Source organism: Phyllostomus discolor, chromosome 1 (genome assembly GCF_004126475.2).
Source record: "Phyllostomus discolor isolate MPI-MPIP mPhyDis1 chromosome 1, mPhyDis1.pri.v3, whole genome shotgun sequence".
NCBI lineage: Eukaryota > Metazoa > Chordata > Mammalia > Chiroptera > Phyllostomidae > Phyllostomus > Phyllostomus discolor.
The window spans coordinates 216,393,921-216,408,378 of NC_040903.2; the positions used below are offsets into that span (position 1 = coordinate 216,393,921).

The 14,458-nt window shown below is 55.8% G+C and overlaps 1 protein-coding gene across 2 annotated transcripts in view; it reads left to right on the forward strand.

Moving 5' to 3' along the window:
- The first annotated feature begins 7,770 nt into the window (after window positions 1-7,770).
- The window catches only part of PPP2R5C (protein phosphatase 2 regulatory subunit B'gamma), a 46,767-nt gene continuing 40,079 nt past the window's right edge, over window positions 7,771-14,458 (forward strand). Inside the window, exon 1 of one of the 2 annotated variants that reach the window (XM_028507689.2) lies at window positions 7,771-7,971. In XM_028507689.2, coding sequence (XP_028363490.2) covers window positions 7,903-7,971 — 69 coding nt within the window. In that variant the 5' untranslated portion in view covers window positions 7,771-7,902. The remainder of the gene's footprint in view (window positions 7,972-14,458) is intronic. The other variant, XM_028507690.2, reaches the window with a different exon arrangement.

Sequence of the window (14,458 nt, forward strand, 5' to 3'; positions counted from 1 at the left end):
CTCATGCACACTGGGGACAGCGTTCCCCGTTTTCCAGTTGAGGAAACTGAGGCCTGAAGAGGTCGAGTGCCGGGCCCGTGGTCACCAGGTGGAGCCGGGTTCCAACCCAGGTGTCCCCGCCTTCCACCCACGCTCTAACGCCTTTGTTGCACTGCCGCCCGAGTCTTGGGGGCCCTGTTCGTGTTTGCCGAGTGCAAGAGTCAGAGTCAGACGCCGAGGGGCAGCGGCACCCAGCGGCGGCCTCCAAGCGCCACAACGTGCCCTAACTCTAGAACTGAGACTGCACAGGCCCGGGCCTGGAAGGTGCTTTGTGCAGAGCCGTGGAATCCAGAGGACTGGGCAGTGGGGGTCTCCCCGAAGGCACCAGCTCGGATCCCCAGAGCCACAGGCGGCTGGCTGTGGCGTGGAGCTCGGAGCACCGCCCTGCCCTGTCTGCTGCCGAGCCTGTCCAGAGCTCGGGGGTCTTCCCTTGCCGGCTTCTCGCTGGTCCTCAGACCACTGAGTGGTCATGGGTCTGTTGGGCGTCTCACATCCGCCACTTGGGCGTGTTCTGTGAGGTGCCTGCCTGGTCAGGACTCCTGCCTGCTTCCCTCTGGGCGCCCGGGACCTTTCCCGCCGATCTGCTGGGAGAGTTGGTGTGTTCTCTCCCTTGGTGCCCGGGACCTCTCCTGCCCATCTGCTGGGAGAGTTGGTGTGTCCTGCACACGAGTCTGTGGCCTGCGTGTGTCCGGGCAGCTCCCCCGCTCGGCGGCTTGTCCTTTCTTTCCCGGTGGCGCCTCGGTGAAGGAGAGAGTTCAGCTCCGTGTGGTCCGACTCGTCATCTGTAACGACCCCTTGTTCTGTGTCGCAAGTCCTCCTCCCTCCCTCTCTCCCTCCACCTACGACACTTTTCTGTGTTTTCTGATAACGTCAGAGCTCTGTCTTTCAGATGCCAGTTCTAAGCCTCTAGGAGCTTATGTTGTATTTTTGTGTGTAACAGGATCCAGCTTCTTTTCTCCTCCCTCCTCTCTTTCCTCCTCCTTTCTCCTTCCTTTTTTCTCTGGGTACCTCCTTGTTCCACACATGCACAGCGTGGCCTTTCTTCGCTTTCCGTGATCCGGTTGTAGCAAGTCAGGTGTCCGCATGCGCTCGGGCCTCTCCCGGACTCTGTTCCCCGTGGCACGGCCGGGCTCGGCCGCGTTCATGACTGAAGTTCTTTCCGGTCGTCCTTCCGCAGGGCCCTGGCCAGTGCTGACCCCTTGCGTGTTGGCGCACGTTTCAGAACCCGCTGATCCGGTTGGACGGTCTCTGTTGGGGTGGGGACCAGGGCAGCACTGGGCCCGTAGGCCGTTCCTCAGTCTGGGACGAGTTGCCCTCAGAGTCCCGGGCAAGCCCCCAGCGCGCTGGTGGGCGGCGAGCGCGTCCCTGTGCGGTGGTGGGGCGGGAGGCCGCCCGCGCTGGGAGGGGAGGAGAAGGGCGTTGGCGTTGGCAGGTGAGAGGACGGTGCACACAGAAAACCAGAGGGATGGGCGGGGAGCCCTTAGAGGTGATGGGTTAAGCAAGCTAGCTGGATAGAAAAATAACACCCAGAACCATTTTTTTCTGTATCACAGCAGCAGCTAGAAAATTCTTGTAAAGGTACTCTGTACAGTAGCATCAGGACACAACAAACCCCGAAGAACAAATCTGAAAAAGGACATGTAACACGTTTCTAGGAGAAAACTGGAAACCTGTGTTCAAGACTCGGAAGGAGAACTTGCTTGGAGAAACAGCCCGCATGCGCAGACAGGAGGGGTCAGCGCTGCAGGGACCGCCGCTGCCCCAGATGCACGGTGGGGGGGAGGGGGGGTGCTTCACAGACACGAGTGGTGGAGACAGGAGCGGAGCCAGGCGAAGGGCCGGCCCTGGCCGACAGGAAGTCTCGGTCTGGGGCCGGGGCCGGGCGGAGCCGCCGGGGCAGGCCTGCGCCTGCGGACGGGACGCCGTCGAGGACAGGGGGCGCGCGGGGAGTGGGGCGAGGGGTCAGGGAATGGTGCGTGGACTCACTCTTTCGAAAGCAGGATAATATCGCTGAACTCCTGCTTCGTTCGTGGGGGAACGTGCCATCTGCTGAGTTTCCTCATATAGGAGGCGGAGCTCAGTGGGACCGAGCACACGCTAATGACGCGTGCCAGACTCAGGCCAGACGTTCTCGGTTGGACTGAACCCCACTCCTGCTCACTCGGTGCCAGGAATAGCCGCAGCCGAAGGCCAGGCGACGCCGTGGCGGAGGGTCCGGCCCCGGGCTTTGGAGACATGGCTCGTCTGTTTCCGTTCTGTTCGAGGCGCCTCTCGTGGGCTCGTGACCTGCACACTGTCGTAGACCCTTGTGGGCCCCACGCGTGGTCTCCCTGGAAGCCGAGCCGCTCCAGCTGCGCCGTGTGTGGGGCCGGGAAGTGGACTGTGGCCTCCTGAGGGTGCCTCCCGAGGGTGCCTTCAGGGCGCCGTCCCCGGACTTGACGCCCTCTGGGCCTGCCGTTTCTGCAGCCCTGTCTCTGTGTGTCGCTGGGGGTGTGTCACTGGGGTGGCGGCTGCTTGGGAAGAGCCGTCATCTGCGTACCAGGACGGTCTGGTTCTGCTGCCTCTGCGCAGCCGTCATGCAGAAGCTCAGTCCTCTTTGTCTCTCGGAGTGTTTCTTTTCACCACCGAGACTTGTTCGTAGAGTGTGCTGGGCTTTTTTTATCCTTTTTCTGTCGGAGAGTTCACGCAATGCTTCTTCGCGCAGAGCGACAGTTGGCCATTCGGCCTCATCGTACCCTATCCTACGGTCTGGTGGTTCCGACGTCCCATGTCACGTCTGTCAGTCCCTCTGCAGGCGCGGCATGTGCTGCGTGCAGGTGCACCCCCTCTGCAGGTGGCCGTGATGGGATTGGCCGCTCCGGGTTCCCGTGTACACGCCTCGCGTGGTCTCCTTCCCGCCTCTTGCGGTCTCCAGACTCAGGGGGCGCACGCACCTGCCCCAGAGCGGGCTCCAGCACCACCTCCAGCGTGGGCCAGTTGTGCAGTGAACGTTAGCGCGCCTTCTTCGTTCTGTGCCGCAGAAGACAATATAAGTAGTAGTGTGTTGTCACCTTGGGAGCCCGGGGCTCGTCCCCACCTTGGAGGTCTCGGGCCAGCGGACCGGAGCCACTCTGCACGCTGCGCTCCGTGCCGCCGCGGACACACTGTGAGACCCGGAGCACTTCCCGAGCCGGAAGCGGCTGTTCCCACCTGCTCTCACGGTAACTAACCGTCATTATTCACTACCTGCAGGCTTCCCTTCGGTAAATCTTTTAAAAAGAGCCCTGGCTGGTGTGGCTCAGTGGATTAAGTGCCAGCCTGCAAACCAAAGGGTCGCTGGTTCGATTCCCAGTCAGGGCACGTGCCTGGGTTATGGGCCAGGTCCCCAGTAGGGGGTGCATGAGAGGCGACTGCACATTTTTTCTCTTTCTCTTCCTCCCTCCCTTCCTGTCTGCCTAAAAATAAATAAAATCTTTAAAAAAAAAGAATAATACATACGTTCTTATCTCCACCTTCTGTGTGGTATTTCCGATGCCAAGGTCAATGTCTTCTCCCCCTGCAGGTTTTGCATAGGATGTCCATACATTTTGCCCCAGCTTTCATTAAGGATTGACCTTGAAATAATTGGGAAGTATCCCAAGTTCACCACAGCAAATCAGTGAAAATACCAGGAGAGGGGGGAGGAGAAAGAGATTTACACAAACATAAGGTACCTGTGATATTTGTGTAGAAGAATGTTACAGCTCTTAACTCCAAAAACAACGAAAGGAAGTAGGAATATTCAAACTCTTAACCTGAACTGTGCCGGCCTCTGCTGCTCTCGCTCTCTCGGGTCAGCAGTGTCAGCGTGGTGCTGGGCTTTCGGTGCTGTCATGGGACTTTTCCTGGCAGGTGGCCTCTTACAGCCCTTTCTAGTTAAAGAGCCTTGACCTTGGGCAACTCCGACAGGCTGCACTTGAGTTTTGTCTCAGGTCGTGCCGTTTAGCTGGTGCTCTTTTGGGGTCAGCGCCGTCCACTAACACGCTGTGAAGCAAGCGTGTCTGCATCATCGGTCTGTGTACGGTTTAAAATTAAAGGAGCCACGGTCGTTTGTGGGCAGGACTCAAAATCTGTTATTTTGTTTATTCTGCTCCAAGAAGTAATTGTAAGATTTGGGTCAAACTTAGGGTCATGATTTCTTTTCTTCGAAGATTACTAATGCTAACTTACAAAGACTTTTCTGTTTCATCCTCACCTGAGGACATGCGTGTTGATGTTTAGAAAGGGGGGAGGGGAGGGAGGAGGAGAGAGAGAGAAACACTGACGTGAGAGAGAAGCAGATCGGTGCCTCCTGTGTGCACAGTGACCAGGAATCGAACCTGCAGCCTTTCGGTTTACAGGGTGACGCTCCAGCCACGTGAGCCACAGCAGCTAGCGCAAAGCTTTTTGTTTTGTTTTGTTTTGATTTTATATTTTTTCCATTACTATTTATCCCCAAGACTTTATTTTTAGTTACAAAAATAACTCTTTTCTATTGTCAAAAACTCAGAATACATACAGGCCTAAAGCGTATTCTTTCACCACCTCTGCTGGTTTTTATTCCCTGGCGGCACAGTCCTGTTAACACAGCAGGGAGTGGAGATTTTTTCAATCCAGTGACCAATAAGAAGCTAAACTAAGTTGCATTCAAAACACATGTGGAGCCCCGGCTGGCGTGGCTCAGTGGCCTGAGTGCTGGCCTGCGAACCACAAGGTCGCTGGTTCGATTCCCAGTCAGGGCACAGGCCTGGGTTGCAGGCCAGGTCCCCAGTAGGGGGTGTCAGAGAGACAACCACACACTGATGTTTCTCTCCCTCTCTTCCTCCCTCCCCGTCCCTCTCTCTAAAAGTAAATAAATAAAATCTTTTAAAAAAGAAACATGGAAATATTTTATAGTCACTAGGGATGTAATGTTTTTATTATTGTGTTCAATTTGATTGTTACGATAGAGTGTTTTAAAACAGTGAAATTGTAAAAATAGCCAGATGAGGTTTTAAAAAGTAAAAAGAGTTTATGAGATTATAATCCCAAACCGTTTTTATAACTATGGACGAAAACAGTATAGTAACATCTTCACTGTCTGGAGCCCTGGAAGAATTGACATAATTTCTACAAAGTTAAGATTTTCTTGCCTCCTAGAGGAAGTTTGGATTGAAATTTTACAGGAGAAAGAGGTTTTCTTCCGTTCCTCCTTTTTCATTGCAGTGTGTTTGTTCCACTGTTTTGGCGACAGCTGAGTCTTTCTCCTGAATGCCGGTCACGGTCACCGTCCTGTCTTTAAAGGGGCCGATGCCTTCAGGGCTTCTGGTTTACGTGGGACTTCTTTGCCGCCCCCTGCAGGACCCCACACTGACCGTCGCACCACTTTGCGCTCCCACGCCCTTGGGCTAGAGAGTATTGTGCAGTCACACCTGTGCTGCGCCCCTTAGCGCGGGGGCCGTGGGCAAGGTGCTCAGGGGGTGTGTGCTCGTTGCCTCAGGAGGGTCGTGGGGTGCGCCTCCAGGGCTCACCTACCACTTCTTAGAAGCCACGCTGAGGAGGGTAGGTCCCGGGCGAGGGGTTTCAGGGGGGGCCCTTAGGGGTCAACGGGGGTTTCTTAGTTATCTGCAGCGCCAAGGGCCTGAGAATGCCATCCGTCCCAAATACACAAGCTGTGACCTCGAAAGGGGTTCGTGAGGAGACCCCGCAACCTGGGGGGTGTACGAAGGGTGTGGGAGTGGGGGAGGGTGGAAGACAGGCGAGAAGGCCATTCAGAAAATGAAAGCTTTTCGTTGAGAGAGACGGATGACTGACTGTTAGGAGACCCAAGCATGGCAACGATGTTATTTAAAATCGTTGAGCTGTCCCGAGTAATGAGTGTTTATGAATCAAATGTTGGTTCCCATGGTCTCCGAAGTGTCCTGTGGGCGTACATCCTATGCCCTCGCCCTGCCACCCGCAGGGCAGGAGCTAGAGGAGCACGGTGGTGCCCCTGGAAGTGAGTTGATCCGGGTTTGGGCGTCCGGGGCCGGGGAGCTGGCAAACCATCCACCGCCCGGCACCTGCCCTCCACACGTGTCCAGGTGGGGAGGGGGTGCCAGGTGGCCGGCTCCGGGCAGTGCGTCTGCCCCACTGGGAAGGAGGGGGGGCCTGCGGAGGAGCCTGAACGGGAGGGGACAGTCAGGGGCGGGGAGGAGGGCGGGGGCTGAACCGGTGGAAGCCTGCAGGGGAGCACCCTGGGGTGTGGGGTGGGCATGACCTCGGCGGCCCAGGACCCCGCCGTGGTCTGCGGTGTGGGTTGCGCTGTCAGTGCTGGCCACATTTGAAGTGAAACCTCTGAGGAGTGTAAGCGTCGTTCATGAACTCGTTACCAAAATGGCAAACCTGCTGCATCTCAACAGAAGTGACGTACTGCCAGGAGAATACCCGTGTTTCTGAAACAGAAACGAAGTTAGTGTGAGGGTGGCAGCAGCGTTTGTTCTCGCACATCCTTCCCGTCCAGCTCGGGGGAGGTGGCTGGGTCCTCCCCGTGCCCCTGAGTTCCGTCCCCCGCCCTGCTGTGGCGGCGGCGGTGACGGCGGCGGAGAAAGGCCTGCTGGGGAGGAGGGGGGTCCCGATGGCCGGTCGCATCGCTGCGGATGTTTTCCTTGACGTCGCACGGACTCTCGACAACGTGGAGTCGGAAGCCGTGTCGGTGAGCTGCCTGGCGTCTCAGCACATGAAAGCCCGGGGCTCTCTGAACGGCTCTCTTGTCCTGGGACGGTTTTGAAGCAGCACTTATCGATCGCTTGGAAAATGCTGGTCACTGAGTTGCACAGGTCCTCTAAGCCAGTTTGCAGATCGTGGACAAGCTTCAATATCCGTCAATAAACCCCATTGTCAGTATCGCCCTGATCTCATCCTCGCCCCAGCGAGGCTGTCAAGCTCATGCTGGCAGGCAGGAATTTTCCAGGCTCCCCGGGATTCTGGAAAGTCTTACAGGGCTCCATTGCTTCCCGGCCCTACACGGACCCTCTGGACCTGTTTCTTAGTCTTGTGTCATCATGACGATTTCATGACAAAAAATGTAAATATGTGTGAAGCTTTCAAGACGTTACCTGACCCCGGTAAGCACCAGTCAGGAGCAGTGGTTGTTACTGTCTGAGCTGTCCCGTGCTGCCGCCGCCGTGTGTGATGCGCGCTGACCGTGGCCCAGGAAGAGGCATGGCAGGTGCGCTGTGGGCGCCGGGCGGACGCTCCGGCCGGGGGGTGTGGCAGCCCGTTCAGACCGGCTCCGGGCTTCCCTGGGGGGCCGCCGCGGCAGCAGCAGCAGCTGCAGGCCTGTGGCAGCATCCTCCCGTGTGTCTCCGCGCCCTGCCCGCCCCTGCAAGCTCAGTTGCCACGTTGGTGTGGGTGTCCGGGCCGCTCACCAGGCCTTCCTGGCCTCGCGCTGCACTGCCCGCACGGTGCTGGCCGTGGGGACTGGCGCCCGGGTGCTGTCCGAATGGGTGCGTCCAGAGGGCGTTCGGTCCGAACGGCGCTCAGTGTGGCTGCAGACGTCAGTGGGCGTGTGAGAGGAGGCCTGTGGTCTGAGCGGTGGCCAGTGGCTTTTTCCCGTTCGTTTTCCTTAAGGGGAGTTTAACCTCTGTCCACCCCATCCCATGTCGCTGTTTCTTCTGTTCATCCAAAGTAAAAATAGCGGAAGTCTCCAGAGCGCCCCACAGCAACCCGGGGCCCAGCACCTTTGCGCTGACCGCGCTCTGCGCTCTGGTTTCAGATGCCCCCCCTGCCGACCAGGAGAAGCTCTTTGTCCAGAAGCTGCGCCAGTGCTGCGTGCTCTTCGACTTCGTCTCCGACCCCCTGAGCGACCTGAAGTGGAAGGAGGTGAAGCGCGCGGCGCTGAGCGAGATGGTGGAGTACATCACCCACAGCCGGAACGTGGTCACCGAGCCCGTCTACCCCGAGGTGGTCCACATGGTGAGTGCCGCCCTGGCGGCGGCGGCTGAGTGACGGGGGGAGGGGTCGGGCGCCCCGGGCTGCGCGCAGAGCTCGCCCATTCCACCCTCGCAGTTACGGGGGGCGGAAGTGGTGGAGCTCGTGTTTGGACTTACCGCCCACCTTCAGTTTGTTTTGTTTCTTAACACAAGCAACCTTCGTACGGTGATTCCAGACGTAATGTAGACGTAGACGTGGTCTGCATGCATGGGCAGGGAAATTCTGGTGGGGCGCGGCGAAAATAGGGACGGGACCCAGCTGGTGTCAGGACGGGCCGTCCCGGTTGGCTGAGCCGGCCTGTCTGTCAGTCCGCGTCCAGACCCACCGGCTCTGCGCTGCGGTCGGCTCCCGGTGCCGCCCTGGCTCCTTGGTGGTGCCCTGCCGTCTCAGCCTCTGCAGCCTGTGTGCAGGCCCTCTGCAGGGTCACACTGCGACCTCAGGCAGTACCGTGGGGAAATAGCTCCCGTGCGATCTGAACTTACTAAAACTCTTGCTCTTTGAGCTCCAGTTTCCCTTTTTTTCCCTTTTTTTTATTTAAATAAGGAGAATTCTTTCGTATGGAAAGAGTTCGTACGTCGCATATATGAACGGAGAAACAGTAGGTATTGAACTGGAAGGAAAGGGCAAAGGGCGAGTGTGGCCCAGGGCCCGGAGATGCCATTTCCCATCCCAGGCGTTAGCGCCCCAGAAACAATGGATGGACGGGCTGCACACTGTTACCCCTGTAGGTCAAACATCTGGTCTACGTGAAAAGACAGAGAGGGGAAAGCCCAAAATAAAAACAACCCTCTAAAACAAAAAAAAACCCAAACTCTTTACTGTGCAAGGCATGAGGTCAAAGCTTACGGTACATGCCTCCTTGAAACAGTGGGACAGAGCCGTCCGTCCACACAGACCCTGGTGGACACGTCCACGTGGAGGCTTTGTAACAGGCTGCAGGCAGGGCCGAGGGACACCCCCGCCACGCGGAGGCCGCCCAGCCCGGGCGGGGGACGGCGAACGGCAGGCCGGACGCGCCTGGGAGACAACTGGCCAGATACGCGCTGGCGGTCCCCGGGGAGAACACGGCGGCAGACACACAGGGTCCGACCCCTGCACTGGGTCGTCTCCGTCCCGGGTGACCTGTGTGTCCTGGTTCCGCCTCCTGTTTTCACGCAGGAAGCGCTGGCTTTGTGAAAGTCACATTTCCCTTTTCTTTTTAATCGTTGATTTTTACCTGCCTTTGAAATTAACACTCCCCCGTTACTAGGGAGTCCTTGTTGCTTAATACAAATGTTTAATGCTTACTGTCACTGAACTCCTTAAGTTCAGTTATTTTTCCTGAAAGTTATATATTTCAGAATTTATTAGACTTAACTAGAATATGTTTATTTCTCAAAATATGTTTGCTTTGGGAGAAAAGATGAAAGTAATGTTACATTCATGCCAGGAGTTGAGGTTGACTTGATTGTTTTAATATGTTACTGTTAACTCCCGAAGTTCCGAGGTGGCCGAGTGTCCAGCCAGCGGAGGGCTGCGAAGGCCACACGGGTTAACCTCCTCCCTCGCCCACCCCTGGAGGACGGTCCCCAGCACACGTGCTGAGCAGTGAGCTCTCGAGACCCTCACCCACTCAGGTTGGGGAAAAACTGGGGAATTTTTTTTTGTTTTTTCTCTTCTTAATTTCAGCTCTCGGTTACTGTGGAAGGGCTCCCAAGCCCTGGAATCCCCGGGAAAAAAAGAATCACAAGAAAAATCTCTGATATTTTCCCCCAATCCTTTCATATTTTTTTTGTTCACTATTCACTTTATAACCCTCCTAGGATTTGTTCTGAGTGGTACAGGGTGGGGGTATAATTTTATTGCCTTCTAAATGATTGAAAATCATTTGTCCCCATACCATGTATTGAATAGTCCATCTTCCCCACTGATTTTAAATGCTTTTTTATTATCTATTAAATTTACTTTAAGTTCATTAGTATATTACATATTATATTTCTAAACACATAACATTTGTTCTATGTTAAGTTACGCGTATGGAAGGTTTTACTCTTCTCGAGGAGCCTTGGCTGCCAGCAGCCCCCGAGTCCCGCTCTTACCCAGGAGGGAGGGGGGAGTCTGTGGAGAACGAGACCCCGTCGGCCGGGGTGGATCACGGCCCTGCCCTTGGCCCCAGCGCGGCCGCCTGCTGGCGGCAGTCTCTCACCGGCACTCCCCAGCGGCAGTGCGCGCTACCGGAACCACTCAGGTGCTAAAGCCCTGAGGACGTGTTCAAATTTTTAATTTTTAAAAATAATCGTTACTACTTATTTTTTTTCCTTTTTTTTTTCTTTTTTAGTAGGTGAGTAGTATTCCTCTGCATAAGTGTCCTGTAGTTCTTTTATTCACTCACCTACTGACGGACACTTGGGCTGCTTCCACGCCTTGGCGCTTGTAAATAACGCTACAGTGAACACAGGGGCGCTCATACTCTTTCAGATTAGTGTCTCGGGTGCTTTTGGATATATTAGCAGAAGTGGGAACGCTGGGTCAAAAGGCAGATCCATTTTCAGTTTTTGAGGTGTCTCCATCTGCTTCCCACAGTGGCTGCCCCAGCCTGCATTCCCACCAGCAGAGCGCTAGGGTTCCCCTTCTCCACAGCCTCGCCAGCACTTGTTGTTTGTTGATTGACTGATGATGGTCATTCTGACAGGTGTGAGGTGGGATCTCATTGTGGTTTTAATGTACACTTCTCTGATGATTAGTGAGTGACATGGAACATTTTTCCATGTGTCTGTTGGCCATCGGTCTGTCCTCTTTGGAGAAGTGTCTGTTCAGGTTCTTTGCCCATTTTTTTTTATTACTTTATTGTTCAATTACAGTTTTCTGCATTCTGCACCCCCCCCCCAGCCAAACCCACCTCCCTCCCTTGCTTCCACCCTCACTCTTGGTTTTGTCCACATGTCCTTTATAGTAAGTAGTTCCCGAAAACCCTTCTCCCCACTGTCCCCTCCCCCTCCCCTCTGGCTATTGTTAGGTTGTTCTTAATTTCAGTGTCTTTGGTTATATTTTGTTTGCTTTTTTTCTTCTGTTGATTATGTTCCAGTTAATTACTATGTATTTTTTACTCCCACCCCCACCAAGACTTTCTAGATTAATGGCCACCGCTTTTCATCACCCTGTTAGGAGTCATATCCTAGCTAGATCCTCTTCCTGCTGTCCTGTGTCCCTGGCCCTGAACCCCGGGCCAGCCTTCCCGGCTGGGCGGTTCACCCTCGGACGCAGCTGCAGACACCCAGTGAGTGTCCACCAAGGGCCGGGCACGTTTTTTGGTGAGAAAACAGAGCAGTGGCCCACATTTCTGCCCGCCCGAAGCTCTCCTCTGCATGCAGGACAGGCCTCGCGCAAGCCGACCAGCGGTGTATCACTTGAGGTCATGGCTGTGCCGTGGAGGAAAGGAATGGGGGGGGGGGGGACGGACATGTGCAAGGCTGCCGTGCGGTGGGAGCGGCGTGCGGAGAGAAACCTTGTACGTGGTGAGCTGGGTGGTCTCGTGAAGATACATCCTCGTGAGGTGCTTTTCCGTGTCACTGAGAGAGCAGGGACCGTGTGCCTTCCCTCCCTGCTCGGACTAGAGGGCGTGTGGGGCGGAGAGTGGCCTCTCCCTGCCCTCGAGTTTGTCTGGAGCGAAGGGGATGGAACGAAGGGCCGGGGGCCGACATGACATGAGGTTTTCTTGCTGCTGCGCTCTGTGCTGTGAACACAGGGCGTGGGTGAGAGAAGGGAGGGAGGGAGGGAGGGAGGGAGGAAGGAAGGAAGGAAGGAAGGAAGGAAGGAAGGAAGGAAGGAAGGAAGGAAGGAAGGGGAGAGAGGGAGGAAGGGAGGAAGGAAGGGCTGCAGACTCAGTGCAGCCGATGGAAGGCTTCCGGCCAGCAGGGCTACCCCGGCCCGGCAGGGGGGACGTGGGCCCCACGGTTCCGTGGGCGCCCTGGTGTGCTGGCCGCTGGAGTGGCACTTGGCGGGCTTGCTGGAAGGGTTGTCTGGTGTGTACGTTTGTGTGTGTTGTCTTGTCGTCGTATTTTTAGACACTAATTTCCACTTTGAAGGATCCAAAGCTTACGTACCATACAAAATAAAACTAAATTAAGTACTTAGGTTCAGGGAGAGGAGGATGAAGAGGAGCCACGCCCCAGGGGGACTCCTGTCACCTGGATCCTCGGCCTGAGTGACACCACCTCCGTTGTCTCTGAAGTTCAGGCATCTCTTAAATACGCCCCCCCATCTGGGGTTTTGGGTTTTGGCTTTTGTTTTCAGTTAGATTATCGGGTCAGTCTGTTTCCCAGGCCTTGGAATTTCCGTACAGTTTCAGCGCAGACAGCAAAGCCGAGGGGCCGCCTGGCCGTGCTTCCCGAGCACCGGTCTCGCTGAAACGGTGGCGGCGGGCGAACTGCTTACTCAGATGTGAATAACCAGCGGGCAGTTTCTCAGAAGATACAATGAGAGTGTCGCTTTAAGGAAAATCACTGGCGGTGTTTGTTGTCTGTTATCAACTCAAGCTTTCAAGTGAAATGTGGATTTTGGAAACTCTGTACCTGCCAGTGTGTGCTTCCGCCTCCCAGTGCCGCAGCCTCTCGCCGAGACGGGCGGCGGCGTGAACGAACGGGGTCTTCGTGCGTCGGACGGAAGGAGTCCCCACGGGAAGATCCGCGCAGCTCGTGACCAGTGTTTTCCCGATGAGCAGCAAGTGCTGGTGCAAAAGCATTCACGGGCCGGAGAGCCCAGAAGGGCAGAGAGCAGCACTGGACTGGCCTTGGTGGGTGAAGACCCGCCCCGGGACGGCCCGAGGGTGCACGCAGCAGCGGCCCCCACTACGCTGCCTCTGGTCGAGTTCGGGTGCCGGTGCCGCGCCGGAGGAGCCCGCAGTCATCTGGAACCAGGGCTGTCGGTCGCCCTCCCTCTCCCAGCGACCGACTTGTGGGGCACAGGTTTTTCTTCTGTTTCAACCAAACCAGCGTTCTGAACCTGGAGGAACGAGCTGTTTCCTCTGAAGCCAGAAACCAAAGAGATTTGCTAAAACAGTGACACTCTTCTCACTGAGTTTGTTTTTGTTTTGGAAAATATTTTTATTTAATATGAGTTCTTTTATGAAATAACTGATACTAGTTATGAAAATCGGTTGTTTTTATAGATGTTGCTTATATTAAGACATAGGTTTATTTTAATGAGTTAATATTTTTAGATTTCTCTGGCTTAATTTCTAGTGCAGTCAGTATCAGTAGGTAAAAGCCCCACAAGTAGAAGCTCTCTGGGGGGGCCCTGACCGACTCGGGGGAGTTTAAAGGGGTCAGAAGAGCACTCCTAGAGGCCCCCGCGTCAGCCTCACCTGAGAGCGTGTTCGAAGAGCCGATCCCCTTGTTGCCCCGCTGTCCTCACCTGTTCCCCAGGCTGCCCGCCAACGTGCGGGAATCCCGGCGTGGCCGGTGTGGCTGCATGAACGGGCTGGGCGTCTGTTCGGTTCCGGTCAGGGCACGTGCCCGGGCTGCGGGTTCCGTCCCCCGTGGGGGGGCGTGCGAGAGGCAGCCAGGTGATGTTTCTCTCACTCTCTCCTTCCCTTTCCCTCTCTCTAAAAATAAATAAAATCTTAAAATAGAAGGCATTTTAAAAACATGCCAGAAGCTCCAGAATCACTCGGAATAACCTTCCCATGCTGCCCCTCTGCGGCTAGAGCCCCTCTGTGGGACCAGGCACCGTTCCGTCTGATCCCCAAGGTTGTGGACCCCCAGAGCCAGGCTTGACCGCGCTGGCACAGCTTCCACCGACCTTAGCCCGCGGCCTTTCACAGCCTCAGTGCGCACTCCCTGGGCATGCAGGGCGGGCAGGCGGCAGCCTTACAGTTGTTTGGGCGGGAAAGAATACAATACTTCACAAATAACAGTACAAGAATAAACTCTGTGTTTCACGGACTCACCACTATAACCCTACTTTTGCCCCAGCCTTAGAGCTTTCTGCATTCAGACAAAGAAGAATGAAATGTTACCATTTCACAACAGCCTGGAAGCCCTAGAGAGTGTAGTCAGTAACATTGTAGTAACGGTGTGTGGCACTAGGTGGGTACCAGAATCATCAGAGGGATCGCTCCGTACATTGTACACCTGAAACTAATAAAGAGTAATGTGGAGTGTTCGCTGGAACTGGAAATCCCTGAAAAGAAGATGACCACTCTTGCAGTCACGGTGAGCGTGGCCTGAGGGGCAGCGAAGGCAGTGGCTGGACCGGCGGCTCCGTGAGTCGGGTGCCCAGGGCGGCCTCTCCGGAACTGCCCGCACGCCCGCGGGTGCTGCGCTGACAGCGAGGAGGCGGGAGCGGGAGGTGGAGCGGCTGCGCGGCCAGCTGTGCTTGGCAGGGGGCTGTGCTGGGGGGGGGCGGGGGGGCCGTGCAGACTGCTCGTGAGGTGCCTTAGGGTGGTGCGATGATGCAGACTCTCCTCACTTGCTGTATAATGGCAATTGTA